The following is a 27,848-nucleotide window of genomic DNA, read 5'->3' on the forward strand; positions in this document are numbered from 1 at the left end:
AATGAATCAAAGAATTTTGAGTGGGGGACTGATCACATTTTCAAACCAGTGTTCTTTGGAGAAGTGTGTTAAATGTAAGGAAACCATCTAGGAGGCTATTGCAGTAGATAAGCAATAATGACAGATTTAACAAGAACGATAGGAGTACGAACAAAAAGGAGAGGATAGCAATGGGAGACTTGTCAGAGGGCCAATCAGCAGAACTCATCCACTGGTGAAGGAGAAGAAGGAATAAAAGATGGCTCCAAGTTTGTGTGTCTGGGTAGATCAGGTGATACCAGTGACAGAGTGAGACAGAGGAGAGGAGCAGAGTTGAGGGGAAGGAAATGAAGATCAGCTTTGGGTATACTAGTAAGGTGCCCATGAGACATTCAGATAAAAACCAACCACCAGGCATATGGAGATAACAGGGCTGAACTTAGGAGAAAAGCCTGGGTTGAAATAGAGATTTGGATATCCTCAGTATGAAGGTGGTAGTTGAAACTGGGGACTGGATGACTGAAAGAGATCACCCAGAGTACCAGTCAGAGAGGAGAGAGCTGAGGATGGACTTTTGGGACATATGTGCTTCTACAGCACATGGTACCAACCTCTAATATCACACCACTTGCTATTACATTTGATTTTTGGAAGAGTAGCCTGTGCAGTAATGGGAGGAAACTAGATTGTATATGTTGATGAGCGACTAGAAGCAAAGAAGTGCAGGGCCCTAGCTGTAGACTAATGTTTTGAAACTTTTGGCTGTGGGCCGGGCATGGTGGCTCACACCTGTAATCCCAGCACTTGGGGAGGCCAAAGCAGAGGAACTTTTAGGCCAAGAGTTCAAGACCCCTGGGCAACATAGCAAACCCCTGTGTCTATTTAAATAAATAAATAAAATAAAATCAGAAAACCACAGGCTCATGTCCCTTTACAAAAAAAGAAAAAAAAAATTGGCTGTGAAAAGAGGGGGAAACAAATGGGGCAGTGGCTTGAAGAATCATCAGAAATAATTGAAAAAGTTTTGTTGTGGTGGTTTGTTTTTGTTTTAAATCAGGAAACTTGAACATTTTGTAGGACGGAGAGAAGGAGCCATTGGTAAAAAGGAGACTTTGAAGATATGTAAACAGTGCCCAAGAAGAGCCCAAAGCAGTCAGAGGGATTAACTTTTTAAAAGATTTAGACTTAGTTTCTCTTCTGAGCCAGGAAGAAAAGATGGCTGAAGATGTTTTGAAATGGACTACAGTTGAGAAGGTTTTTACCAGATGGTATTATCTGCCAAGGCTAGGGAAGGGTTGGAGTTGGATGGGCATGGAGAAGATGAAATATTAAATATGGGGAATTTGTAAGATGGTTGTCAGGTAGCAGTGAAGCCCCAGATGAGCCTAGGTAATATGTGAACCCAATGTCTTTATTTAACCAAGCTTTATGGAGCATCTCCTTTTGTAATGAAATGTTAATAGCTGCCATGTATTCAGGTGTCTGACTTTGCGCTAAACATTCTGCTAAGCCCTTCATATACATAATCTCACTCCACTATTACACCCGTCCCATGAGGCGGGTATTGTCATCTCCATTTTATCGATGAGGATGTATTCAAGCTTGCCCAAGTCTATACAGCTAGTAAGTGGAGGTGCCAGAATTCAAAGCCAGGTGTCCCTAACTGTGAAGCCCTCCACCCCTGTGCTGTCCCCTGCTGTGTGCCCTGAGGAGTGCTAGGAAAGTGGCTAGGATGGTACCTGCTCTCCAGGAGCTTCCTGAGGGTGGGACTGGCAGAGGCATTGGCTGTTCTAGTCGACACTGCTTCCTCTCATTTCTTGTGGTTCTCATTGTGTGTAAGTTCCCTCTTCAGCACTTTTTTATGTTCTGGTCTGGACAGTCACTTTAATATTTCATACTTGAGTGGTAGCTGAAGGCAGCCTCATTTGGGATGTGGGACTTAAGGCAGACTTTGAAGAATGGCTCAGATTAGGACAGGCCTTTGTGTTTGTCCTCTTTCTGTGATTGTCTCCTGTGTTCTTTTCCTCATCACGTACATCTTTTTCTGATCCTAACTGATGTTGAAATAGCGCGCATCTACTCGGAGGCAGAGACTTCTTCTCTATCCTCTTTGTTTTGGGATAACTGCCTATTCTCTCCACTGGTGAGTCATCCATTCTCTACTAACCACCCCTCTGCCTTTTCCCTCCCCCTTCTCCTCCTCACCCATCCCCAGCGTATCTGTGAGGTCTATAGCCGGAACCCCGCCAGCCTACTGGAAGAGCAGATCGAAGGTGCCCGGCGGCGAGTCACTCAGTTACAGCTGAAGATCCAGCAGGAGACTGGTGGCTCAGTGGTGAGTGATGTAGGCACAGCTCTAGTAAGGGCACATGCAGTGGAACTGGGGGTAGAGTGAGAGAAAAAGCAAGGACAGAAGGCTTCTTGGGTTATGCCAGGACCTCGAGGCTGAACTAGTAAGTGTTCAGTATTTTACAAAGAAACCAAGGTCAGCACCAGAGAGGCTGAACACTGTAGTGACACTTGGGATACCACAAAAAGAAAAAGTCTATTTCTTGCCCTCCAACAACATGGGCAATGGAAAGAAAGAAATATGAAATAAACAGACTGTCAGTGTTAGTCTCTGAATTATCCTTCCCTTCTAAGTAGTTCCTCATAGTGGATGTGTGTATATTTCTATACTGGTTTTACCTGGTATTTCATCTGGTATCCTTTCCCACCACCTATCATCAAGTAATGAGTCTTCTCAAAGAAATACAAGTACTTTTTAAAGTCAGCCTACATAAAAGACCCCCAGTCGGTTGAGATGGATCTGTATCAGCAGATAACCACATTTTATGAAAAACTCCAGAGAGTAGATGGTTCTTTATCCATTCTCTTCAGGGACTTGGCTATTGGTGTCTTACTGCTCTCCATCAGGCCTTAATTCTTTGGGTAAATAAGAAGTAACTCTCCAGAAACTTTAAGGTCTCCAACAATAACATTTGCCAAAGCCAATAGGAATTATTTAAAGATGATCTACTTTTGCTTTTAGGATATCCAGATCAAAAAAGTTTGGGAAACACAGGCAAATACATTTAAACTGCTTCATTTTCTGAAGGACTTCTCATATTACACGGTTGATAGGTAGGAGCTCAGGTTGGGGACTTAGACCATCTGGATTCAAATCCAGCATCACTTCTTATCAGCTTAAAGACTCTTGGGCAAGTTAATTAATCCATAGGAGCCTTAGCTTCCTCATTTATAAAATGGAGATAACAGTGTTTTCAGAGTTAAAGCATACCTTTGACACAGGGGCTGTACATGTTTGCTGCCGCCACTGCACTGTTGGTTGTGCTATGAGGTGATGAGTCTGAGAAACTAAGCTTGGAATCTGAAGGTCTGAGCTCCAACCCTGGCCTTAGGGTTGACCTGCTGTGTATCTTGGGCAAGTTACTTAAGATCTCTGAGCTTCTGTTGCCTCATTTATAACATGAGAGTAATGTGCCTAAGCTAGAGCCATTGAAAGATTAAATGTGACTTAGTAAAGTACTTTGTAAACAGCAAAGCACTATCAATATTGCTTCCTTCACATCCCACTAGCTCAGTCAGTCTCAGGCCAATGCCTGTCCATCCTCCTCAAAGACCTTCAAAGGTAAACCTTTTGTATCTTCCCTCGGTCACCTGCTTGAGTTTTTTTTTTTTAATATACTTCTTGATGGTTAAGAAGTTCTTTCTTGTATCCAAATAAGGCAATAGATGCTTTGAGGTCCAGGGTGATTAGATAAAGCTGGCTTTTAGAATTTCACTAATGGTAAAGCTCCCTTTCCACCATTAGGGGTCATTGTCATCCTCAAACTGTACAAATGAAGCAATATCTCTTCTAGCTGGGCATTTTTGAGGCAATGAAGCAGAAGAGGCCACTAATTGTAAGCAAATATAAGGCACTGATTGGTGGAAGGAAACCGTAGGGGGAGAGGCTCACAGAATTTGCCCACCCTGTGGGCCTTTCTGTTTCAGGACATACTTCCACTATATGGTGACACCAGCCAGAGACCATCAGAAGGTAAGTCCCCCATCACCCCCTTTTTCTCTGGCATATCTCTAGTCCAGGTTTCTTATCTATTTACCCTCCCCATGGGGCAGATTCCAGGAAAGAAAATATATAGTGCCTGCCCTCTGAGAAACAGAATAATGGGAGAAAGCAGTACAAATACACAGGGAAGCCGGATACAACTTAGGCAGTAGAAATGAGTGTATAGCCAGTAGCCGGGATAGATGAGGGCCAATAAAATACCAGAATGAGTACGGTTCAGACAGCAGCTTGCCTGACAGCTCCTGGCACTAAGGAATTCGGCAAATATTTGTTGTAAGAAGAAATGGATGGTGACCAGAAGAGGGTTGGGAAGGAGTTGAGGGGCAAAACTAGTTGTGAGAGAGAGCTATGGAGTCTTATTTCAGGAGGTGACATGGCCTGTGCCCAGGTGCAGAGACAGGTGAAAGCTAGATGTGATGAGAGCAGAGGAGAGGTATACTGTTTAGCGTCCAAGTCTAGGGGTAATGGGATGAGAGAGCTGAAGGGAAACTGGTGAAAGAAAAGGTGGCAGCTTCCCCTTCCTGTCCTGTGCACAGTTGCCCAGAATAAAGGCTCTCTTTCCCCCAGGCCACAGCTCCTTCTGTATTATAGAAACTATTTTCTTCTCAGGCCGGCTCTCTCTGGATTCCCAAGAGGGGGACAGTGGCTTGGACTCTGGGACAGAACGCTTTCCTTCCCTCAGTGAGGTGAGTCCCAGCAGGGCAAGGCCCGTTCAGAACTTGCATTTGGGGTCCCTTCCCTTGCCCCAAGGCTCTGCTGCCTACCGGCCGCACTGAGGACTCTGTGTGCCTCTTCGATCCATCTAGTTCCAAGGATATAATCACTGTGCTCTGGGTTCCAAAGCAGAAATTTCACATGCATCCAACATGCAAGACTATCAAATCTGGCTTTCATTTCATCATAGTCAACTCTGTTATATAAAGAGTAGGGTGGAGAGGATGGCCATGGCATGAACTATGGCAAGCCTTTGAGAGTGAGGGAGCAGAGACAAAATAAGCTAAAACAATGACTTGACCAAAACACATTTCCACCTGTCCAGGAATAACATCATCTTAGATTAATACAGTGAACCCAACCTACTCAGAAGTGGTAATCTGTTTTTTGCTGTGGATCTTTTTCTTCTCAAATAGCTTGTCTTTTCTGGAATGACAAAAAGAATTTCAGGTTTTGACCCCGAAGGTTATCTCTTCCAGGTGTTCTCAGTTTGCATATGTAAACTGTAAACTGCAATCTAAAAGTAAGAATGAGTGGAAGAAGTAGTAATGAAGTTAGCAAAATATTTGCTTAGCCAGAGTAATTAAATATGTGAATATGTGATTGAAAACATGTTAAAAACCTAATTTTAGATAACAATTGGAATTTTATTTTCTTACTGCCCTGTCCATGGGAAAATGATGAAATATATGTGAAAGGATCAGTATGTGGGAAAGTCACCAAGAAAGTAGAGTGGGACGGGGATCCTAAAGAATCTACAGTTGACGTTATCTGGAAGGCCAGGGAGTTAGTGATGAGGAGTGTGTGCTGTGGGTTGAGGCTGCCTGGGTTAAGTCCAGGATACACTTCATGACTAGCTCTCTGACTTAGCAAGTCTCATAACCTCTTGGAGTCTCAGTTTCTTCATGTGAAAATGGGACGAATAATAGTATCTACCCCAAAGGGCTACTGTGAGAATCGAATGAGATAATATGTAATGAAGGGCTTAGTATAATGCCAGGCACAGAGTAAATACTGCACTTCTCTCAGCTGATGTTTAAGTATGGTTATCACCACCAACACCAAAGAGCTGAGCCTTGAGGGTCTTCCTGCTCACAGAATTCTTCGTTTCTCTAGTCATTGATGAATCGGAACTCAATACTGTCAGACCCTGGGCTAGACAGTCCTCGAACCTCCCCTGTGATCATGGCCAGGGTGGCCCAGCACCACAGGCGGCAGGGCTCGGATGCAGCAGTCCCCTCAACTGGTGACCAGGTGAGTGATCCGGAGTCACCCTGCAGTTTTCCTTTTCTCAGAAGTGAGATTTGGAGGCCTGGGTGTTACCAATACATGGTCTTGGATCATCAGACTAAACCCTTGCTTCAGCAACCCAAACTTTGAGACAGTCACTTACATAGAGAGCAAACAGTAAAGAAAGAGAACATGGCATAAATAGAGATATAAAAGTAAGGCTGGCTCCACTTCTATGTGGAGAGTAGGTGAATGCATCTGTAAAGAGTAACAGCTAAGGAGTGGATAGCTGGTCTTTCTGTCTGTACAGAATAGGAAATAGGTTTAGGCAGTGTTTCTCCAGGATGCTAATTTTCAGTTTCCCCGTTCCTTAGCAAAATCCTTTTCTCAAACAAAATCTTATTATTTGGAACCCTAACATAGAAAAGAAAAAAAAAACAAAGCTCAGCTCCCCTAGGACCTTTACCGATCAACCTCCTCCTGCCCTCAAGGGCACTTCCATGGAGCCCTAAGGTTCTGCAAAACCTGATTTGAAAGGCCCTGATCTCAAGGATAGAGCTAGATCCAGGAGAGACTTCAGGAAGATGGGTTTTGACTTAATGCAAACAGCTTGCAAAGAAGCTGGGCTGTCTGGCAATGGAATGGACTTGAGAGCCAGAGAATTGCCTGTTGTTTTTCAGACACTGTTAACCGTGTCTAACAACGTTAGACATCTAAATATTTAATGTTCTACCTGTATAATGTTACTTAATATTTTTCTTTAAGCCAACTCAGTTCTTTAAACTTAAATTAATCTTAAGGAAATCTGTCATTACCTTAAATGAAAACCAGCATCACACACTATAAATGCAGAGTAAATGTAACCCTAAATGTAAGTTTAGAACCAAGTTTGTTAAATTCTACGTAGAAAGATATAGAACAGTGTAGAAGAAAGCTGCCATTTATATTAAAAAGAGGAAAAGGAGCCTCTTTCTTAAGACATCTCTGGATGAATGTTGAAGAAACTGATGGTTATTGCCTCTGAGGAGGGGAATTAGGTGGCTTGAGGATGAAGTGGATGGAAGACTTTTTATTATCTTTACCCCTTTGTGTCCTTTTAATTGTAAACTACATGATGTAACTTACTCAAAATGTAGAGACAAAATTTAAAACAACCTGAAAAATAAACTCTAGCTCAGTTCTATTGCTTGCCAAAGGCTTTAATTAAGCTTGAGGCCAATTCTGCCTTGGTTAAAGGTATTAAAGCTATGCAGGCACCAGGCTGAAATTTTTCCTGGGTGAATCAAAAGGATGGAATGAAAACTGAAAAGAAACTAACTTTCTTAAACAATCTGAGCCAGTATTATTTAATGCCATGTCCAGATATCACCTAAAATCATTTTGACCCTCAACAGAAATCATCTCACTTAAAATCATTTTGAGTTCCACTTCCCACACTGGAAAGCACTGGTGTCAGGAGTTATACAGGTGGTATTTTCAAACTGTGGGTTGTCATCTTTTGGTGAGTCATGATATCAATATTGAAGGTCATGAGCAGCATCTGTTTTAATGAGGTAGAATCTAATAGCATGAAAAGAAAATATCAGAATTCATCATATGTAATAAGAGTATAACTTTGTGAAACTTCTGTTTTCATTACATATGTGTGTGCTGAGTTGCAGTGAAAACATATTTATTAGAAGTCATGGTCAGCAGAAAGTTTGAAAGCTGCTTTCTGGAGTTCTTTTGACTCTGGGAGCCTATTAATCACTGAGTCCAGGAGGAGGTCTTCAGAACATGGGGTCTCTAAAGTAATTTGGATAAAGGGGGAGAAATGGTACAATGAAGAAAACAGAGCAAATGATAATCCTGCTCGCTGAGCTCTCTTTGGTGGCGTTGTGGTTTTAGTAAACTTGTCCTCTCACCTTGGAGTTCAGAGTTCCAAGCAGCATCTTGTTTCTCTTAGAGCATTTATCGCTCTGCTGTTATTTCCCTATGTGGCTTACCTCACCTTTATTTGCTTTATCTCTGTAGGTAACCTGGCACATAGTAGCCACCTCATAATGTGTAGTGAATGAATGAGTGAATAGGAGTAATCAAAATTGTCTTCTGAGTGGCATCGTAGGGGAGGACTTATCCAGAGCTCCTAAGTTTCTTGAAGCTGAAGTTTCACAGTGTGATCTGTAGAAAAGAGGATCGTGGCCTAAGTGAACATAGTTTTTATAAATCTAGAGTTATGCAGGCATCAAAGGAAAATTCTAATCAAGAGCTACTGTGCAAAAGAAGAATACATGTGAGCAAGCCTCTCTGAACTTATTCTGGTTGGGCTGCCGAATTCACAAAAAATAGGATTTTAAAAAGACAACAACATATGATACTCTAATTTTACCCATTGTATGAAGTTTGGTTATTCTTACAATGCGGAGGGGAAAGAGATCTGATTGGGTATTGAAATGCCTAATGTACCAGCTGCTGTGCCAGATCTTTACAAAAAATTTCATGTAATTCTCACAATCAGGAAAAAAGTTGGCCATTGGAATCTTCCTGTGGTCTAAGGGAATGTTCAAGGGCTAACCTTGTCACTGGCAGGGTATCAGAACTAGAATTGAGTTCTCCTGGGCCCCAACACAGAGCTCTTTCCTATCCTAACCACTCTTTTATTGCCCTCTCTATAACCCTGTCTTTGTAGAACTGAAGGACCAAGTTCAGGTTGCTAAGGGGGTCAGGCATCTATCCTGTTCTAGGAAAGGCTTTCCTTCAGGTGGCTCATAGAAGCAGGTGTGGGGTCAGTGGTCTTGGAGCCCTTGTTTTCCTCTTTGAAATTGTTTCATCTTCTCGAAACTAAGTTGCTATTTTCAAGTGTTAAGAGCAAATAGAGTATAATTCCAGTTTCCTAATCATAATAAATGTTAGTAACAGCATAGGAAGAAAACCTATACTTTCTATAAAACTGTCAGCAGCAGGGAAATGGATGCATAAGGAACTCTCACTTTCTGTTACGTTGTTCTATAGTGTTTGATCTTTTTAATAATAAGCATATTCTACTTTTGTAATCAGAAAGAATATGTATTTGTAAAGACTTTTTAAAAAAAAATCCTCCCCATAAACAAGAAAAAACCTAGTGCTTTTCAGGTTTCACCAGAGAGCTCAGTAGAGCCAGAAGTGCTCACCCACCACCTCCTGGGGCTCTCAGACCCCAAGAGGTTCAGAGACTAGGGTATTTAGGAGAGGAGGATACTCAGGATGTGTTTGGGAAATACAAATACAGCACATCAGGCCTGATTCTGCAGCTGTGAGCACGCCAGTCAGTCTGTCAGGGCCTCACTTTTTTCAATTATAAATGAGTGTTAGACTTTAGTTTCTGAGATACCTTTTGGGCCGCTCATGTTCTGTGACTCAGTCATTCTGGGCATAGAGGCCATAAATATCCAGGAAAACAAAAAAGGGGTGAGGATCATCAGAGAGGAACTGTCAGGAAAAGCCCCTTAAGAAAGTGGATTAGGAGAGTATCATAGGCCTGGGTTAAAGTAGGCACATGTAAGCTGAGTGGGTTCCAGAAGCAGAGACCTTGTTGGGGAATCACTGGAAATGAAGGAGGTCTAATTGAGTGAGAAATAGAGTTAGCAGAAAAGCTTTGAAAGCTCAAGGAACCTTTAGGAGAAAAACTTGTGCAATGAAGCATCTGAGAAGTTTATGCAATATGAAGTCTCTCTCATCATACCTAATCCATGGCATGTCCATTAGGATTAGGTTTTTATTTAAATTAGTGTAAGGGGGAAAGAAAGAAAAGCCAGACTAAGAAATGTGGATTTTAGGCAGGTAATGGGGATCTACCACAGATTCTTGAGAGGGCAAGCAAAATAATGCAAATGGTGTTAGAGAAAGATCAGCCGCATCTCCATTTGTTCAGAGAGGCAGAGATCTACTAGTAGGCTCTCCCATAATTATTTAGCCACCAGTACTTACTAGGCACAGAATAACTGTTCAGTAGCACTGTGGTAGACCCTGGGTTTGGAGGATGTGTGTTTGGGGTAGGGGTGGCTGTTTAGTCTGTTAAGGAAAACAAAGCCCCCAACCCAGCAGTCCAGCAGGAACTATAGGCTCTTATTTTGTTGACTGACAGTCCCACCCCAGACCTTTGCAAACAGGAAGAGAGCATTTTCTCCTACTTCCCATCTTCATATGTCATGTGACCAGGCTGCTCTGAATCTGCCCTGCCCCACCCAGAAGCAGTTGACTTCCTGCAAGTGGAGAAATCATTTCATCTGTGCTCTGATTTGGGGGCGGGAGTGAGATGCCAACGTTCACCAGACCCGGGTGGCTTTGTGAGTGCTGTGCTGCAACTAAACAAACTCACTGAGGTGGCTGAATCCTCTGTCCTCTATAACCTCTCATCTCTACAACTTGACTCTCTCCCCCAGGGTGTAGATCAAAGCCCAAAGCCTTTAATTATTGGCCCAGAGGAAGACTATGACCCAGGTTATTTCAACAACGAGGTAACGGTTTCCTAGTTTTCTCCTTTCATCATTTTTTTGTCATACAAGCTGCTCTTGACTAGAAGCAGTTTGACTAGCATCAGCTGTGAAGGGAACTTGGGGCGGGGAGTCTCCTTTATGAACCCAGGACGGGGAATCATATGGGAGCTAAGCTGGAACCTGCTGTGCTGCTGTGCCCGGCCTCCCACCATGCTCATCCTTCTGCCTTCCAGAGTGACATCATATTCCAGGATCTGGAGAAACTGAAGTCTCGGCCAGCTCACCTGGGGGTTTTTCTACGTTACATCTTCTCTCAGGCAGACCCCAGTCCACTGGTAAGTCAGAAGCATCCGTCTTGATTGAGGGCCTGCTGGTGCTGGGCAGAGAGGACCTCTAGCCTCTGTTTCTGCTCTCTGGCTGTTACAATTCAGATCCATGGGCACAGTCAGGCACTTCAGGGACAGAGACAAATAGCCAAGAAGATGAAACCTATGCAGAGGGGATTTTTCACTGTATGATGCAGCTAACTAACTACATCAGCTGCCTAGGGAGGAGCAAGAGAGCAAGGCCAGGAAAACTCATTCTTGATCAGTTCAGGAAATCGTCTTGGAGAAGTTGCTCTTCCTAGAGGTTTTTAATTGAAGGTAGATACAGACCAACTAGGGAGTTGAGAGAGTGGCCCTGTGAGAAAACTTGCAGATGGCAAGGCTTAAAGGGTGTTCCGTGTGAAGGTGATGACAAGAAGGAATGTGAGGGGATGGAGAACAAAGTACCGGGGACAGTATTCAGAGCCAGCAGCCTTCCCAGTTTCCTCATTCTGCTCAGCTGCTTAGAAAGGAAGGGGAGATGGAGGAGAGGGGTTGCGGTTGTATTCTTCAGAATAAACTTCTCACCTGGGGCATGGGCTGCTGTTTTGTCTTTCTGGGGACACCATCAGAAGCCAGAATGAACAACCATCCACAGGTATTGATTGAACACCTGTGTGCAAGTCCAAGGGCCAGAAGCATTCCTGAATAAAGACAGGGCATACCACAAAGAGAAATAAAACATGAATCCTTAAGAAACAAGACATAAACCAGCACAGAGACACAAGTGAAATACCATGTGTGGAGAGGATACAGAGTTGAGGAGTGATCAGTGTTGAAGATGTGCCTGTGGGAAAGGGGGTGGGGATTATTTTGCCACAGGTTTCTGAAATAGTTTGACCCTGGCTTTCTCAACCTCAGCACTGTTTTGAACTGGAGAATTCTTTGTTGTGGTAGACTGTTCTGTGCCTTTGGGGAAATATGGCTGCATCACTGGGCTATACCCACTAGATGCCAGTAGCACCACACTTGCCCAGTTGTTGTGACAACTAAAAATGTCTCCAGATAAGGCCAAATGTCCCCTAGGGGGCAGAATCATTGTTGGGGGAGAACCACTCCTCCAACCCGGTTATCTCTCCTTCTAGCTTTTTTACCTGTGTGCAGAAGTTTATCAGCAGACAAGCCCCAAGGATTCCCGAAACCTGGGGAAAGACATCTGGAATATTTTCCTGGAGAAAAATGCGGTAAGGCAGTCATAGATTGGATTATAATTTTATTATATTCTTTGAACTACTCAGAGGCAGGGAAAATTAAGCAAAACATTCAGGCCACACGGACACAGGTTCTTAAAGAGAAATCTAGGCTGAGAGATTAATATCCCTGGATTCTGTTCCTAGTGCTACTCTCAAAAAATCTCGCAGTACCTCTTTTGTTGCACATATAGAATACACATTGCCTCTCCCTGGAATGTTTAGAGGAAAAGATTGTACCAAATTCTCCCTGATTCAGTGCCCTGGTTCCCCGCAACCCTCCCTGCTTTGCCCATCCCTAGGCTGAAGAAACAGAGGTCTAGAGACATCAGATGGTCTAGATCAGTGAGGCAAGAGGTTTCTGAAGCTCAGTCTGAGTTGCTATTACTGCCCAAAGGCAGGAGTCAGAGGTGGGAGGCCCCAGAGTGTCTGGGGTAGACAGCACCCTGTGCATTGGGACAGAGTTCCCAGGGGTGTGTCAGGGATCCCGCTGGCAAGAGCACCTCTGCCTGCAGAGGGCAACTGCTATCCCAGACTTTCTAATCTGGTCAACTAGACTAATTCCAAGGTGACTTTATTCTTTTGGCAGTAAGCTAGTAGGGTTAATGAGGTTGGAGAAAATTGGTTTTTCTTAAAAGTTTTATATTTGCCCTCTTAAATGGGTCTTGAGTAGGGAGGTTAGAGCTGCCAGTTGTTCTCTGTTGGTTGTTATGGAACCTCTCCAGTATCCAGGTGTCAGGGACTTGCAGAACACCATGCTAACTGCAAGGCTGGGTGACACAAGGCTAGCTTTCCCATGGGAGTGAGGGGGAGGGAAAGTCCACCAAATAGCCCAATAAAGGCTTTTCCCTTGCTGCTAAGTCAGCACGGGTCCACTTTTTGGACAACATGCCATTCCATGCACTCTCATGGCCTGGAAATAAGAGTGAAAAAACTGCCTGTGCCGCCCTCAGAATATTGTACCAGCTTGCTGTGTAGCCTCAGACTCCATTTCCCAGAAACCCTAGCCTAGAATTCAGGTGTGCAGTTGGGGAGTAATGAGAAGAATGGTAGGGCAGATGTAGGCAGAAAGGCAAGAAGTTCATATGGGCAAGCCCTCCTCGCCTGGCACACTGTTGATCTCCCTGGAGTGTGCAGACCTGACCACTTCTGCTCCACACTTCTGTTTTTTAGCCTCTGAGAGTCAAGATCCCTGAGATGTTACAGGCTGAAATTGGTAAGTTGGCTCATTGGTCGGTTAGTCTCTTCTTGGTGCCTTTCTTGTCCTGAGCTCTCAGGAGACTCCAGAGGACAGAAGGGACATAGTTCCTGTCCTTGGGCAACCATCCTCTAATAGAGGAAAAGACCCATGAGACGGTTGCTCCAGAACACTGCACAGTAGCTTATGGACAGGTGCATATGGGACAGACCCTGCCTGGGCACTCACTCTGCTGGGGAGGAGCTTGTCGTGGGAAGACATTGGACTTGGAGTTAGGAGACCTGGGTTCATGTCTGCCAGCCTTCTACATGATCTCTCTGGTTCTCCATTGGCTTATCTGTACAAAGAGGAAATCAGACTTGATCAGGGATTCCTCAGCCAGGCTGGTTATCAAGAATCCCTTGGGGAACTCAAAAAATACAGAAACTAGGGCCTCACTCCATCCTCCTTTCAGAGTTGGAATCTCCAGAGTGGTTTTTCTTGTTGGTTTTTTTTTTTTTTTTTTTTTTGAGGGGGGGTGCGGAGGGTGCTTTATTTTTGTTTTTGTAAGTTCCCTAATACTGACAGCAACGAGTCCAGAATGAGGACCAGGCAGGCTCGATGGTGCCCAGCTCCCTTCTCCTTCTAATCATCAGTAGAAAAATTAAGGGAAGGCAGTCTAAGGTGATGTCAGCCTGAGAAGCTAATCACTGGCAGTTTTTTAGAGGACAGGAATTGGAAGCTGCATGTAGAAAGAGATGATTTGTGGGCACGTGTGACGGGGAGGAGAGCCCAGGCATAGGGTGAACAGAGCTTGCTCGAAAGCAGAGTGAGAGTAAAGCGCAACTCTCAGGGACTTAGCCTCGCCTGGGTGGAGCTAGATGCGGGGACTAGAGGGGAGACATCTTTCAGTTTCTACTGGGGAGCTCAGGTTTCATGGAATGTGAAGTGCTTGCCTCTTTTAGCCTTGAGCTGCTTCTGGAGCAGTAGAGGGGAACAAGCCTCTCAGAGATCTGCACTTGGATGTCAGAGGATGGTACTTAGACCCATCCAGTAAGAGGGGCTTTAATCCTTCTCTTAATGGAGCACAGAACATCCAGAAAATATTTTTGTCCTTGCCTTGTACTTTGGATATCAGGATTCCAGTCCTGAATTCAGGAAAGACCTGAGAGGTCCAGGCCTTCTCTCCCTTTAGGCTAACAGGGCAGAAAGCCAGCCCTTCCTCCCAGTGTCACAGGGAGTTGAAATGCCTTGAGATGCTCAGCAGAAGTGATCTCCCCCCACCCCCAGTACCCTACCCACTCTGCTTTCTCTGGTCTCCCACTACAGACTCGCGCCTGCGGAACAGCGAGGATGCCCGTGGTGTTCTCTGTGAAGCTCAAGAGGCAGCCATGCCTGAGATCCAAGAGCAGATCCACGACTACAGGTTGGCCCAGGAGCTGCCCTCCCACCACTCTCCTTGCACCTCTGCCTCTTGTCCTTGGCTCCTTCCCTCTGGGACGTGCACATATCTCTTGTTATATGTTTGCCTCGTTCTTTCTGGGTATCCATCTGTTGAGTATTTGTGTATATTTCTTTCTTTCCCTGTGTTTATCTGGCTTAGAACGAAGCGCACTCTGGGGCTGGGCAGCCTGTATGGTGAAAATGACCTGCTGGACCTGGATGGGGACCCTCTCCGAGAGCGCCAAGTGGCTGAGAAGCAGCTGGCTGCCCTTGGAGATATTTTGTGAGTCTTTCAGCTTCCTCCCACCCCACTGAACGTCCCAAGCAGGTTGACATATTTTGTGGGTCTGTTCTTTCAATCTCTCCCCCTCTTCCACTTCTTGCCTGATTCTCCTGCCCCTGAAAGATGGGGAGTCGTGCCCTCCTGCTGCATTGGTCAGGCTGAGGGCTGCAGGTGTTCAAGGGCGTGGCAGAGCCTGCAGCTCCTGATAGTCATTTGGTGGTTATGACAGACCATGGGCCCCAGGAATGTGGTAAGCTTTCTGCTTTCCCCTGCTGGCCCGCTTCCTGACCTCTCTCCCTTCCTGCCTCTAAGATCTTATCTGTCACAGAGAGTGAGGCCAGTGCTGTGTGTGCCCAGTGGATAAAGTTCCTTCAGGAGGCAGCTAGAACTGGCTTAGGGGAAATTGAAACGTCTTTTACTAATCCACATTAGAAAACTGAACTAGCGCAACATATTAAGGCGCTTCTGGCACAGCTGCTTTTGTTACATTTTTCTAACGCCATTTTCGAAAGTGTCGTAGGCACCTGTGATGAAAGCCCCAGTATCACAGACTTTGCGGGGACACTTCAGGCTTAGAAGTAATTTTTTTCCCTTATACTGCTTCTTACTAAGTAGCTATGTGACCTTGGTTAAGCCATTCCATACAAGTCAGATCCATAGGCACAGCCGGGCACTTCAAGGACAGGGTAAAAATAGCAAAGAAGATGAAACCTATGCAGTCTCTGCTAAGGCTGATATTTCAACTCGGCAAATATTTATGGAGTTCCTGCTATGTACCAAATACTTGTGCATCAAACGTACTTCCCTCCTTTTCCCCCACTAACCCTCCTTTCATCTAGGAAAAAGTTACCCTCCTCCTAGCCTCTAACCAGGTGACCAGCCTCTGTCTTTGCAGTCTGAGTCATCTGTTTTTTCTTTCATTCCAGGTCCAAGTATGAGGAAGATAGGAGGTAAGCAAGTCTATGATGTGCATTTGCAGCTTTCAAGGTGGAAGGAGTGGGGATGAGCTACTATGCTTTCCATTTCTGACAATCACAGGGGAGTCCCTCATGTTGTACAACCACGTAGGACTGTGGTTCCTGCAAGTCTAGCTCTCAGGTGTCTATGTGACCATAACATAGGGTTCATGAGGCCCACGCCCCTGATGCTTAGGGATCACCCCTGGGGATGTGGATCTGTTCCTCAGTGGGAAGACGCCAAGCTGCCATTGCTCCTCACAGTGCCATGCCTGGCTACAGCTTCTCTACCCAGATGAGCCCTTTGTCTCCCTTCTCACTTCTTTCCCTTAAACTACCTAAAGTAGTGACAGTAATTGTGGAATCAGCCTGTTAGTGGCATCTGCAGAGGGGAGCTGGTGTGCAGCACAGTTCCTTTCTTGGCACATATTAGAATTTTTTTTTTTTTTTTTGCAGCCTATATATTTATCTCATTGTTTTTCATTAGCCAAGATTAAAATGAGTCTGCATTCCCTGAGCATACACACTAATAAGGGAGAGAAAATAGGGTGAGGAGTCTGTTTTACAGGGAAATACAGACAGAGCTAAAGCCTTGCTGCATTGAATGCAGAGTGGGTCGTCATCCAGCAAATTGTGGCTACAAAGACATTTTTAAGCAGAAGTCTGGACATTTTCATTTGTGGCAGTTGGAAGCCACTTGACAGCTCCTTGTCCATCTCTTTTTCTCTGTACTGGGGTGGGAGGATGGTGAAGGCAGTATACCTTGGCAGAGGCTGCTGGCATTTCTCCTTTCCCCTGGCCTCCCCACCCCTGCATATATGCCTGAGAGTATCAGCTGCAGACCTCAGCCGGTCTTCCACGTCTGCCTGTGTCTTGACCAGGCAGGAAATTATTTACTTACATTTTAGGGAATTGGCGTGTTCTTCCACTGACCATCATCTGCTCATGGGGAAGAGTTCTGCTAAGGGAAAGAGTAAGACTTCTCCTGGGAGAAGTCTTATTCTTGGTTACCTGTGGGCTCACTGTGTGGAGAAGGTCATAGTCCAACTTTTGGCCAGCTTCTGCCTGCTGTCCCATTTAATTATTTTAGACTTTTCTTTGAATACTTTCACCTGTAACTACCCCTTCCCCACTCCACTGGGTGGTGGTGAAGAGATTGTTTGACACAGGGAAGATAACTTGAGCTCTCTGATTCAGGACACTGTTCCTCCTTTACAGCGCCCCCATGGACTTTGCCCTCAATACCTACATGAGCCATGCTGGGATCCGTCTTCGAGAGGCACGACCTTCCAACACAGCTGAAAAGGCCCAGTCTGCTCCTGACAAGGACAAGTGGCTACCCTTCTTCCCTAAGACCAAGAAGGTGAGGGCCAGGCATGGTGGCTCATGCCTGTAATCCTAGTACTTTGGGATGCCAAAGCGGATGATTGCCTGAGCTCAGGAGTTCGAGACCAGCCTGGGCAACATGGTGAAACCCCATCTCTGCTAAAATACAAAAATTAGTCCAGCGTAGTGGTGCATGCCTTAACCCCAGCTGCTTGGGAGGCTGAGGCACGAGTATTGCTTGAACCCAAGAATTGGAGGTTGCAGTGAGCCAAGATCATACCACTGCACTCCAGCCTAGGCAATAGAGTGAGACTCTGTCTCAAAAAAAATAAGAAGGTAACAGCTGTCCTGGAAAATATCTCCTCTTGGTGCAGTTCTCTGTGCTGAGGTAGATCAGGAAAGCCATTTTGCAGGTCTCTGGCTACATCCCTCCACCTGGATGTGGACTCAGTGAGAACCCCCAGACTAGAGCAGCTCTCAGTCCCTTCCAAACCCAGGTCAGAGGTGAATGCTTGTTAGGGTACCAGCAAGAGTCAACTCTCCAGTTACTTGCTGAGGGCCAGCCTTGGGGGACAATGGCAGAATTGATTAGCAGCCATGCCTGAGTATCAGGGCCTCCTCCAAACCCCAGTGTCTCCTGTCTCAGCAGAGCAGCAATTCCAAGAAAGAAAAGGATGCCTTGGAGGACAAGAAGCGAAACCCCATCCTCAAATACATTGGGAAGCCCAAAAGCTCTTCTCAAAGCAGTGAGTATTTGGGGAGCAACAGCCTTGGGCATTCCTTGGGCAGGGACCTCAGCCCTTTCATGTACCAGTATGTTGGCAGAGGGCCTTCCTGTGTTTCTGGGAACCACAGACCCAAACTCAGACCACAGCCACTTTCTCTCCCCTTGCCAAATCCAGTGCAGGATCTCTGAGGTTCAGGTGAATATTTCTGAGCCAAGGAAACCGTACCGGTCCCTGGGTCTTAGTCTAGGAACCCAGAGCAGTTCTAGCTACCAAACGACCACGTGAGAAACATTTCCTCTCGGCAAGGATCGCCCTGTGGACAGTAAATACTCCCTTCACCTTCATCCAAGGGTCTATAATTGGTCCCAGCACACAGGACTGCAATAGTACAGATGCGGGAGGGGCATGGTTGAGTCACTATTGAGTAGAACTAGTCAGGTTGGGGGCAAGTTTGGGTCCCAGAGGTTCCCCTAATGCCATCAGTAACCTAAAACTCAACTGATCCTATCATTGATCTCTTCCCAGTGTGTGTCATTTGTCTAGAAATTGTTGCTGTCCCCTCCCAGTCAGTACCTTAAGCCCCCCAATATCAATGGGAATCTGTGAGGGGTAGTGGGGTGGGCCGGCTGCCCTTTCTGAAATTGCTGCATTACAGGAGAGGGAAAGGGATTCTTCTAGATCAGCCTTGGTTTTCACCGCTACCATTTCATTTTCTGGCTTGATGTAATTTTTATTTTGATTCTTAAAACATTGATTTGACTTTTCATGGTTTACTTTTGTTTTTGTTTGTTTTTCTTCTAGCATTTCATATTCCCTTGTCCCCTGTGGAAGGTAAAAGGACCATTTTCTTTGGGTTTGTCTTTGCATTAGCATTGAGTTTCCATCTCCCAAATCTTGTCTTTTCTGTTTCTTTCTCACCATCTCCCATCCTGTTCCTCCTCCCTCCCTTTCTTTCTTCTCTCCATTTCTCTTATGTGTTGCTCATTGTTGCTAAAGCTGCTGTGTGCTGCAAACCCTGTGGGTGGTTGGGGAGGGCACCACCCTCATGCCAGGTACGAGACCTTGTCTCCTAACCCAGAGTTCCAGGGGGCAGAGCTCCTACTCCCGCAGGGACAGCGCCTTCTGGTAGTTCTGGCCAAGACTAGACTTCTGGTTCCTCTGGCGGTTTTTCCACAGCCTGAGGCCTTTTCTCTATAATTCAGTCACATCTCCATGATGAGTTTCCAAAAATCCAGAGTTCTATATAAGTGAGGGGAACCCTCACACATTGAAGGGTCTTGCAGTGAAGCAGAAGTGCCTCAGATTTTTTTTTTTTTTTTTTTTTTTTTTTTGGAGACACAGTTTCACTCTGTCGCCCAGGCTGGAGTGCAGTGGCGTGATCTTGCCTCACTGCAAACTCCGCCTCCCAGGTTCAAGGGATTCTCGTGCCTCAGCCTCCCGAGTAGCTGGGACTACAGGCATGTGCCACTATACCCAGTTAATTTTTGTATTTTTAGTAGAGATGGGGTTTCAGCATATTGGCCAGGCTGGTCTCAAACTCCTGACCTCAGGTGATCTGCCCGCCTTGGCCTCCGAGAGTGCTGGGATTATAGGCATGAGCCACCGCACCCAGTCAGTGCCTCAGATTTTTGTTTTCAGTTAAAATAATAAAAATATCATTTTCGAAGGTGATTTTTTTTAATGTAAAGTATGGGTCTCTAACAGTTTTTCTCTTGGGTATTTTTGTTCGTATCATCTACTTAAGCCCCTCAGTATAGCACCTCCATCTCTTTTGACGTTTAACTACCAGCACTGTATAACCACAGCAGTGAAAAAAGAATGACCCTAAATGTGTTTTAGAGGACCTAGTATCTTCCAGAATCCGTATATTTAAAACATTAATGTGATACACATTAATCCATAAGAAGTTTAGAGCCTACAGTGAAATGTCACAGAATTGAGCAAGTTCATTTCCTGTTAATAAGGTCCATATGCATGCAATTGATTAACACTTTGTAGGTTCAACAATAAATATAGAGAGAGAGATAGTGAGATAGCAATGGGATGCAATCTGGAAACTATTCTGTTAGTGTAATTTATTTTACATAAAAGTGAAAATTAAAAATATTATCTTCAAAATTAATTTAAAAGTTACTAAACTGCTAGACCGCATGACATTTTAAGCAATAAAAATAAGGAATTAATGAAAAAAAAAGTTTATAAAACAAGGGGAAATAAAGAATGGCATTGAAATCCAGTCCTCAGTTTTTTTGGTTGGTTTTTTTTTTTTTTTTTTTTTTTTTTTTTTGAGACAGGGTTTTACCCTGTCACCCAGGCTGGAGTGCAGTGGTCTAGTCATAGCTTACTACAGCCTTGAACTCCTGGCTCAAACAGTGCTCCCACCTCAGACTTCCAAGTAGCTGGGGCCCCAGACGTACATCACCACACCTGGGTAATTTATTTTTTGTAGAGAGAGGGTCTCACTGTATTGCCCAGTCTGGTCTCAAACTCCTGGGCTCAAGCGATCCTCCTGCCTTGGCCTCTGAAAATGCTGAGATTATAAGCGTGAGGCACTGTGTGCCTAGCCACTTTGCTCTTTTTAAAATACCTGTTTTTCCCCTGTTACTCTGGGTCATTCGGTTATACCAGCTCTCAGGGCTACGCCTGTATTTTACCACAGCTAAGGTGTAACTCTATCTAGAACATAATTGAGCATTTTCCAAGTGGCCCATGGGAAAGGGAAGAGTGGACTCAGCCTGCTGGCTTTCAGTTATAGGATGTTCCCAGGCTCCCACATCATCACCCAGCCAGGGCGGCTCAGGGCTGCAGCTGCACAGCTGACCCTGGCATCTGCATGGCTTCAAGACCCAGATGCACATTCAGGCTGGGACAGGCAGATCTGCTCTTAATCTCCAAAGTGAGAGTGATGGTAATAGCCCCTACTCCTGTAATGTGCACCCACAGCCACTTGCACAGTTTTAGAAAAATATTCCCAAGCCACTTGCCTAAAGGCTGTGGAATTGTAAACTTTGAAGACAGCAGCTAAATTTTCTTCTGTTCTCTCTGACTTAAAAGTTTTCTTATGGAAGTCAGATTTTGAGACAGATTTGTAAGTTTGTATATGTAGATGTCAGAATCTCTGAAGTAGGATCAGGGCCCAGACCCTGGGCTGTTGATATTGCCTCCCCATTACCCCTTGTCCTTTCCACTGGTCTCAGGCAGCCAGCATTCCTAGCCCACCCCTGTTCTAATATCACTGGGCTCAGAACTGAGCTAGTTGACTTGAAGGTGAACCCTTTATCTCTCTTCCCTCCTGCTGAGAGCCACGGAACTCTGGATCTGAGTTCCCCAGGGGCTGTAGTTGGCATTACCTGTGCCTTTTCACTCCCCATCTGCCCTCTCTGTTTGTCTGAACAAGAACAGCTCTCTTGTGTCTTAGCTTTGAAAGGGGGCTGGAATTTGAATGCCAGCGAAGTCTCTCCTCTGTTCCTCCTAGGTCATCTCTTACAGTACTAAAGAGTCTGATTCTGTAGTGATGGAGGCCAGAGAAGGGCAGAAAGGACAGGAAGGAGAGGCAGAGAAAAATGAAAAATTCATGTAAATTTGAGAAATGCCTAATATATTTTGGCAACATGGGCAAATTACATGTAGATGTGCTTTGGTATTCCTGGCTACTGATCATGACTTTCAAGCAGAAGAATGTGAGGGCCAAAAGAACGCTTATGGAAAATATACTTCCAAACCCTCTCATTTTGTGCACGAGGGAAGAATAAACCCAGAAAGATAGTGTGACTTCCCAGGGCCACAAAACGTATTCATAGAAGAGCCAGGACCAGAACACATCTCCTGACTCTTGGTCCAGTGCTGTTCTCATCCACGCTTGCTCATTGCTCTGTCTTCGGGGATCTGGGGAAGTCTGGGCCCGAGAAGCCGTCCCTGAACAGCAAGCCTAATGTCCTTCATTTTCTTTTTGCTTCTAGTCAAACCAGGCAATGTGAGGAACATCATTCAGCACTTTGAGAACAACCAGCAGTATGACGCCCCAGAACCTGGGACACAGCGACTCTCGACCGGAAGTTTTCCTGAGGACCTGCTGGAGAGTGACAGGTAGCAGTGGCTGGATGGGACTCACTAGCTGCTTGAAGAGTGGGGCATGGGCAGGGCTGATGCTGGGGTTTAATCCCAGCTACTTTACCCCCCTCCACTAGCTTCTAAGGCTCCATCTACAGAACTTCCTCCCCACCCCCAGTATCTTCAGGAGACACATTGTGTGCTGGTGAAAAAGCCAGTGGAAGAGCAAACAAATCCCTGACTTCCATCCCAAGAACTACACACTTTTCAAATTCCCTTTGGATTTATCACCTGACTACTCAGTAGCCTTCATCCAAGATCGAGCTAGATGATATAAAGAGGCCAATCAGGAAACCCTAAGTGACAAGGATAAGGAAGACTATAGTGGGCGCAAGAGGGGTCCTGGGGAAAAAAGACCCAGGCAGGCAAAAGGAAGTCGTTTCGTGTCTGTATGTGAAGAAGAGAGCCAGAGATGAGGTTCTGCTGGGTACTTTAAAGACAAGTGATGTAACTCTAGGCATCAGATGTCCACCTCAGCAAAGAGAGGCAAAGTGGATTGATTACAAATGAACTGCTTTTCCCTTTTCAAGAAGAAAAAAGGGAATTGAGACTGGCATCTCTCATATTCTTCTTTGGTCAGGTTCTCACTAGAGTCCTCATCTGGTATGAAAACATGTTCTTGGACTTAGTTGCTCTTGATCGTGACATGGCAGCAGTCAAGTCATGTCTAAAACTCTATAGCCAGCACTTCAAATCACATGCCTGTAGTCACAAGTATTCCTGCCACCCTTAAAGGTGACTTAAACAGGTATAGTAATGTGGTCTTGTGCAGGGGGAAATAATTCTTGCGGACACTCAAGCCTCAGAGCATTGAGCTGGAGTACAGGCAGGCATGAAAGCAAGTCAGTGTGAAGCAGTGTGGATATTCAAGCCATTTTGCCTTTGCTTGTTTGTTTGGGGGATTTTTTTTTTTTTTTAAGAGACAGGGTCTTGCTCTGTCACCCAGGCTGGAGTACAGTGGTACAATCATAGCTCACTGCAGCCTCAACCTCCTGGGTTCAAGAGATCTCCCACCTCAGCCTCCTGAGTAACTAGGGGTACAGGCATGCACCACTGCACCTGGCTAATTTATTTTTATTTTTATTTTTTTTGAGACAGTCTCACTATGTTGCCCAGCTTGGTCTGGAACTCCCAACCACAGCAATCTTCCTCCTCAGCCTCCCAAAGTGCTCGGATTATAGGCATGAGCCACTGCCCCTGGCCTATTTTGCCTTTGAAATAACTAATTGTCAAACCATAAGCCAAGCTTTCCTGCTTGAATGCAGGTTACTCCTTTCTGTTTATATGAAGCCTTTTTTCAGCTTAACACGTGTCAAAAGATTTTGCTGCCATGAGAATTGACAGATTTACAGGAGATAAAGGTTAGATTTGTACTGGGGGAAGGTTGAGTTCTAACATTAGTGGGTAAGTTAAATATGCACATCATGTGATTCCTGTGGTAGCAATGATGTAGATAAATCAAATATTTTAAGATTATAAGACATCAACATTTTGAGAAAATATTTGAGACCATTTACAAACTTGCATTCTTGGCATTGCTAGGTAAATTTGCCCTAAGACACTCACTAGGATCTTAAAGCTACTCTAAGCAGAAACCTTTGGATTTGATGATTATAAACTCATTGGCAATCTCAGAAGAAACAGTATTAGCAGTATGGTGGGTCAGAGATTGTTGTAGATACTCAACAGGTATAAGATGCCCCAGTTCTAGAAGGCAGTACCCTAGGAATTTGGGGGCAAAGCTAGATGATATGCCTCACTTCTTGGTGGGAGCATTACTTACTTCTGGGTGCGTGAAGGAAGGCGCTTAGCTCTGCAGCCCCAATAGCTCCACTGGGTTTTTATTGGACTGGTACAGTGACCCATTAGGACACTGAAAAGTGTTCTGAGTTAGTCTGGGTTGGGATTGTTCTAGCAGAATTCTGGGGGGTGAATTCAGTAAGGGATCAGTGGGCAGTACGTTTTCTAACCCTGCAGATGAAACCCTCAGGACCCTAGGAGATGAGCTCCATTTTGGATCATCCGGCGGTTTGGGCACCATGAATGGAAACCGAGACATTTAGCTCCTCGTTGCGGCAACCTGCTGTGCTATTAAGAGCTCTGCAGACATTTTCAGGCCTCCTGTGGTCCTAGAAGCAGAGCAGGATGTAGATTACTAATAATATCAGAAAAGCAGCCCAGCAGGGCCACAGCATGGAGGTGGGGGGACCATCCTGGGGCAGCTAGGGGTCAGAGGTGCCAGCTGTCTCAGGCTGATGCACGGCCGGACTCGACTGCAACACCCAGTCATCAGCATCTCATCAAACCCCAGAGACACTCAGTAGCCAAGCATGGCAGGCCAAGGAGCGGATCCTGCCTGTCAGTAAAAAGGCCCCTGTAAGCACAAGCCTGTCTGCTCCTGAGAGGAAACGGAATCTTAGGAACGGTACTGTTAAGATAAGAATGGAACTCATCGCATCACAACTGGAGGGCTAGGAATCCAGCAGCAGATAGAACTTTCTGACAGGCCGTGTGGAAAATCCTAAAATGAGCTGTGAATGTAGCGACTCTACTGTCCTCTTAAGACCTCTTCAAAGAGGTCCGCCTCAAGCAGAGTTAAAGGCGGCAGCTGACCCACTCCAAAGCAGGGCAACATGGACTGGCCACTAGATGGCCCCATGGGCAGGGAGCTGGGACTTTGTGGTCCCTGATGAGGGACGATGATGTCTACCACCTTCTTGACAGGAGCATGGTGTCTCAGGCCTGTGGACACACTATAATTCGGATTCCTTTAGCCCCAGATATAATCTTCCTGTTGGGATCCCTTCCTAATAACTCCAGAGGCAGATGACTCTGTCCATCCATCAGGCTAGGCTGAGGAGAGAGGAGTTTGTAGAGCAGCAAAAATGGTCTATCACTGAGAAGCTTCCACTGCCATCCAGGTGCTTTGGCCATGTTCAAGGGGAGAACCTGTGGCATGGAGGCATCCTCAAAATGGAGTCGCAGGTAAGAGCTGGCCAGGATGTAAGCATGGCCCACTGACTTCCCAAGTCCCAAAGTCTCTTGTCCCTTCCCCCAGTTCACGCTCAGAGATTCGCCTGGGCCGCTCTGAAAGCCTCAAGGGCCGGGAAGAGATGAAACGGTCTCGAAAGGCGGAGAACGTGCCCCGCTCTCGCAGTGATGTTGACATGGATGCTGCTGCGGAGGCTACTCGCCTGCACCAGTCAGCCTCGTCCTCTGCCTCCAGCCTCTCCACCAGGTAGGCAGGGCTACAGTGGCTGCACCCATGGCCATCTCGGGAGTGGGCGCAAGGATAGAGGGTTGCTGAGAGTTGACATTCCCTCCACAGGTCTCTTGAGAACCCAACCCCTCCCTTCACTCCCAAAATGGGCCGCAGGTAAGTGATGGGCACAGTGGTGCCTCTGTTTGGTGTCTGTGTGTCCCATCCATATCCAGCTGCTCCTCTCACCCGCAAGGGGCTGGTTGGGTGGGTGTCTCCTCTTCTGGGCCCGCTGGTTTCCCATGTGCATAGGGCAAGCAGGTCAGGCAGAAGAGGGAGGGCCAAACCCTCCATGTGAGTTCTTCCTCCTGAGTGAAGCTGAGCTGCCTGTTATCCCCCAGGAGCATTGAGTCCCCCAGTTTGGGGTTCTGCACGGATGCCCTCCTTCCCCACCTCCTAGAGGATGATCTGGGCCAGCTGTCTGACCTGGAACCAGAGCCAGATGCCCAAAATTGGCAGCATACAGTGGGCAAGGATGTGGTGGCTGGGCTAACCCAGAGGGAGATCGACCGGCAAGAGGTCATAAATGGTGAGAACATGCTCCACTGCCCCCAGCTCCGCTCACACATGTGGGAATGGGTCCAGGATGCCTAAGACACAAGGGTGGGAAAGAGGTTAATAGGGTGGGGGGCCCCTGTCTGCTGGAGCAGGTCCATGTTGCCTGTTGCTATAGGTCCCCCTCAGTTCTGGCCCTTGGGGTAAGAGAAAAGTTGCTGTATGATCTGAAACCAGCACTTCAAGCTCCCCCAAAATTAGAGTGGTGTGGGAACCAGGCAGGGACCCTAGATACTTGCTGATCCATTTTCTCCCTGGCTTTCTACCCTTCTTGTCACAACCACCACTCAGAGCTGTTTGTGACTGAAGCTTCCCACCTGCGCACGCTCCGGGTCCTGGACCTGATCTTCTACCAGCGAATGAAGAAGGAGAACCTGATGCCCCGGGAGGAGCTGGCCCGGCTCTTCCCGAACCTGCCTGAACTCATAGAGATTCACAGTAAGGAGCCTGTGCCCCTCCAGACTCCTCCTCTGCCTCCCTTCAGCTTCCTGTTCCGCTTTGGCCCCACTGCCAGGAACTCCCTGAGCAGATAACCCCCTACCAATCCCTGGTGAGAAAAAGATCTGTGGACAGCCTGAAACCAGCACTGGAGTTCACCCTGAAAGTAAAATGGTTTCCAGACCCTTCCCATGGCACTGCTGTCAGAGATTCGTTTCTCTCTGTCAGAAAGGTTCTGGCGCTTGAGCTCAACCCCAGGCATTTCGAGTTGTTCTCTTCTCGCCCCAGATTCCTGGTGTGAAGCCATGAAGAAGCTCCGGGAGGAAGGCCCCATCATCAAAGAGATCAGTGACCTCATGCTGGCCCGGGTATGGCTCCAAACTTCTCCCTCTTGGCAAGGAGGAGACTGGGGGAGGCAGGGTCTCATTACCCAAGGCCAGGGAATTTGGCAAAGGAAGGGATAGGCAGGGGTCTGGTCCCAGGCAGGGGTGTGATGCCTGGCCCCATGTCCATTCTGCCTCTTCAGTTTGATGGCCCTGCCCGAGAGGAACTCCAGCAAGTGGCTGCACAGTTCTGTTCCTATCAGTCAATAGCCCTAGAGCTAATCAAGACCAAGCAACGCAAGGAGAGTCGATTCCAGCTCTTCATGCAGGTGCGTCCTTGGCCATGCCTTGGCCTTCCTTCATCTCCGTCAGGGTCACCAAGGATCTCCTGAACTTCTCTCCTCCTGGCCACATCCTCCCTCTCTACAGCAACTCCCTCTGTCCTTCCGCATGAGCTCCTCAAAAGCACTGACTGACTCTAGACAAAGAGACCTTTGTTTGTGGAAAAGAATCCTGGATTAGCAGTCAGAGGCCTGGCTCACCCACCAGCACCTGTGTGCACTGAGGTGGATCTCAGTTTCCTTGTCTATGGAATGGCAGCAATATGCCTGCCCTTCTGTTTTGACCATATCCCTTTGGATTGGTGTCTCCCTGCCACCACAAACCCTTCACTACATCTTTAAGGAAGAAGCTTCTACTACTATTTCTGAGTGATCCACCTGGTGTTAGGACCTGTTTATCATGTTCACCCATCTTGGCCCTGAGCCCATAAGCCAGCTCCCAACCACGCTGACATCTCCTCCCTTCTATGTCTCCTGCTGTCTAGGAGGCTGAGAGCCACCCTCAGTGCCGGCGGCTGCAGCTGAGAGACCTCATCATCTCTGAGATGCAGCGGCTCACCAAGTACCCGCTGCTGCTGGAGAGCATCATCAAGCACACAGAGGGTAGCGCCTGGGGAGGGGCTGGCGTCCAGACTGTACAAGAGGGTCTAGCTTTAGGTTGTCACTCTCCCTGGGATCCTGGGTATCTTTCACTACCCCCAAATTTCAGACATTGGAGTCAGGACAGAGAGGTGTTAGGAACCCCAGTCTGATTTGAACAGGCCTTCTAGTGGCATAATTGTGGCCATTTACCACAGTCTCTGTACCTTGCATCTGTAGAGCTGGTTGTGGTAGAGGCAGGAATTCCCAAGAGCTATCAGTGTCTTCAAAGCAGTGGTCTGTCTGAGACCTGAAGATGCTCAGTA

At 46.3% G+C, this 27,848-nt stretch overlaps 1 protein-coding gene across 39 annotated transcripts in view; it reads left to right on the plus strand.

Moving 5' to 3' along the window:
• The window catches only part of ARHGEF11 (Rho guanine nucleotide exchange factor 11), a 110,701-nt gene that overhangs the window by 72,723 nt on the left and 10,130 nt on the right, over positions 1-27,848 (plus strand). For 7 of the 39 annotated variants that reach the window (XM_077941909.1, XM_077941871.1, XM_077941998.1 and 4 more), the window contains 22 exons: positions 2,195-2,314; positions 3,976-4,021; positions 4,661-4,737; positions 5,882-6,019; positions 10,396-10,470; positions 10,683-10,784; positions 11,900-11,998; positions 13,178-13,220; positions 14,511-14,607; positions 14,785-14,907; positions 15,834-15,857; positions 17,082-17,226; positions 17,836-17,935; positions 18,719-18,748; positions 21,877-22,003; positions 25,086-25,265; positions 25,356-25,403; positions 25,628-25,815; positions 26,133-26,279; positions 26,568-26,647; positions 26,806-26,931; positions 27,429-27,546. In XM_077941909.1, coding sequence (XP_077798035.1) covers positions 2,195-2,314; positions 3,976-4,021; positions 4,661-4,737; positions 5,882-6,019; positions 10,396-10,470; positions 10,683-10,784; positions 11,900-11,998; positions 13,178-13,220; positions 14,511-14,607; positions 14,785-14,907; positions 15,834-15,857; positions 17,082-17,226; positions 17,836-17,935; positions 18,719-18,748; positions 21,877-22,003; positions 25,086-25,265; positions 25,356-25,403; positions 25,628-25,815; positions 26,133-26,279; positions 26,568-26,647; positions 26,806-26,931; positions 27,429-27,546 — 2,233 coding nt within the window. Of the gene's footprint in view, positions 1-2,194; positions 2,315-3,975; positions 4,022-4,660; positions 4,738-5,881; positions 6,020-10,395; positions 10,471-10,682; positions 10,785-11,899; positions 11,999-13,177; positions 13,221-14,510; positions 14,608-14,784; positions 14,908-15,833; positions 15,858-17,060; positions 17,227-17,835; positions 17,936-18,718; positions 18,749-21,876; positions 22,004-25,085; positions 25,266-25,355; positions 25,404-25,627; positions 25,816-26,132; positions 26,280-26,567; positions 26,648-26,805; positions 26,932-27,428; positions 27,547-27,848 lie in introns of all 39 variants that reach the window. The other 32 variants (XM_077941886.1, XM_077942014.1, XM_077942052.1 and 29 more) reach the window with 9 other exon arrangements.

The sequence above is a fragment of the Macaca mulatta genome, chromosome 1, assembly GCF_049350105.2.
Source record: "Macaca mulatta isolate MMU2019108-1 chromosome 1, T2T-MMU8v2.0, whole genome shotgun sequence".
Classification (NCBI taxonomy): Eukaryota; Metazoa; Chordata; class Mammalia; order Primates; family Cercopithecidae; genus Macaca; species Macaca mulatta.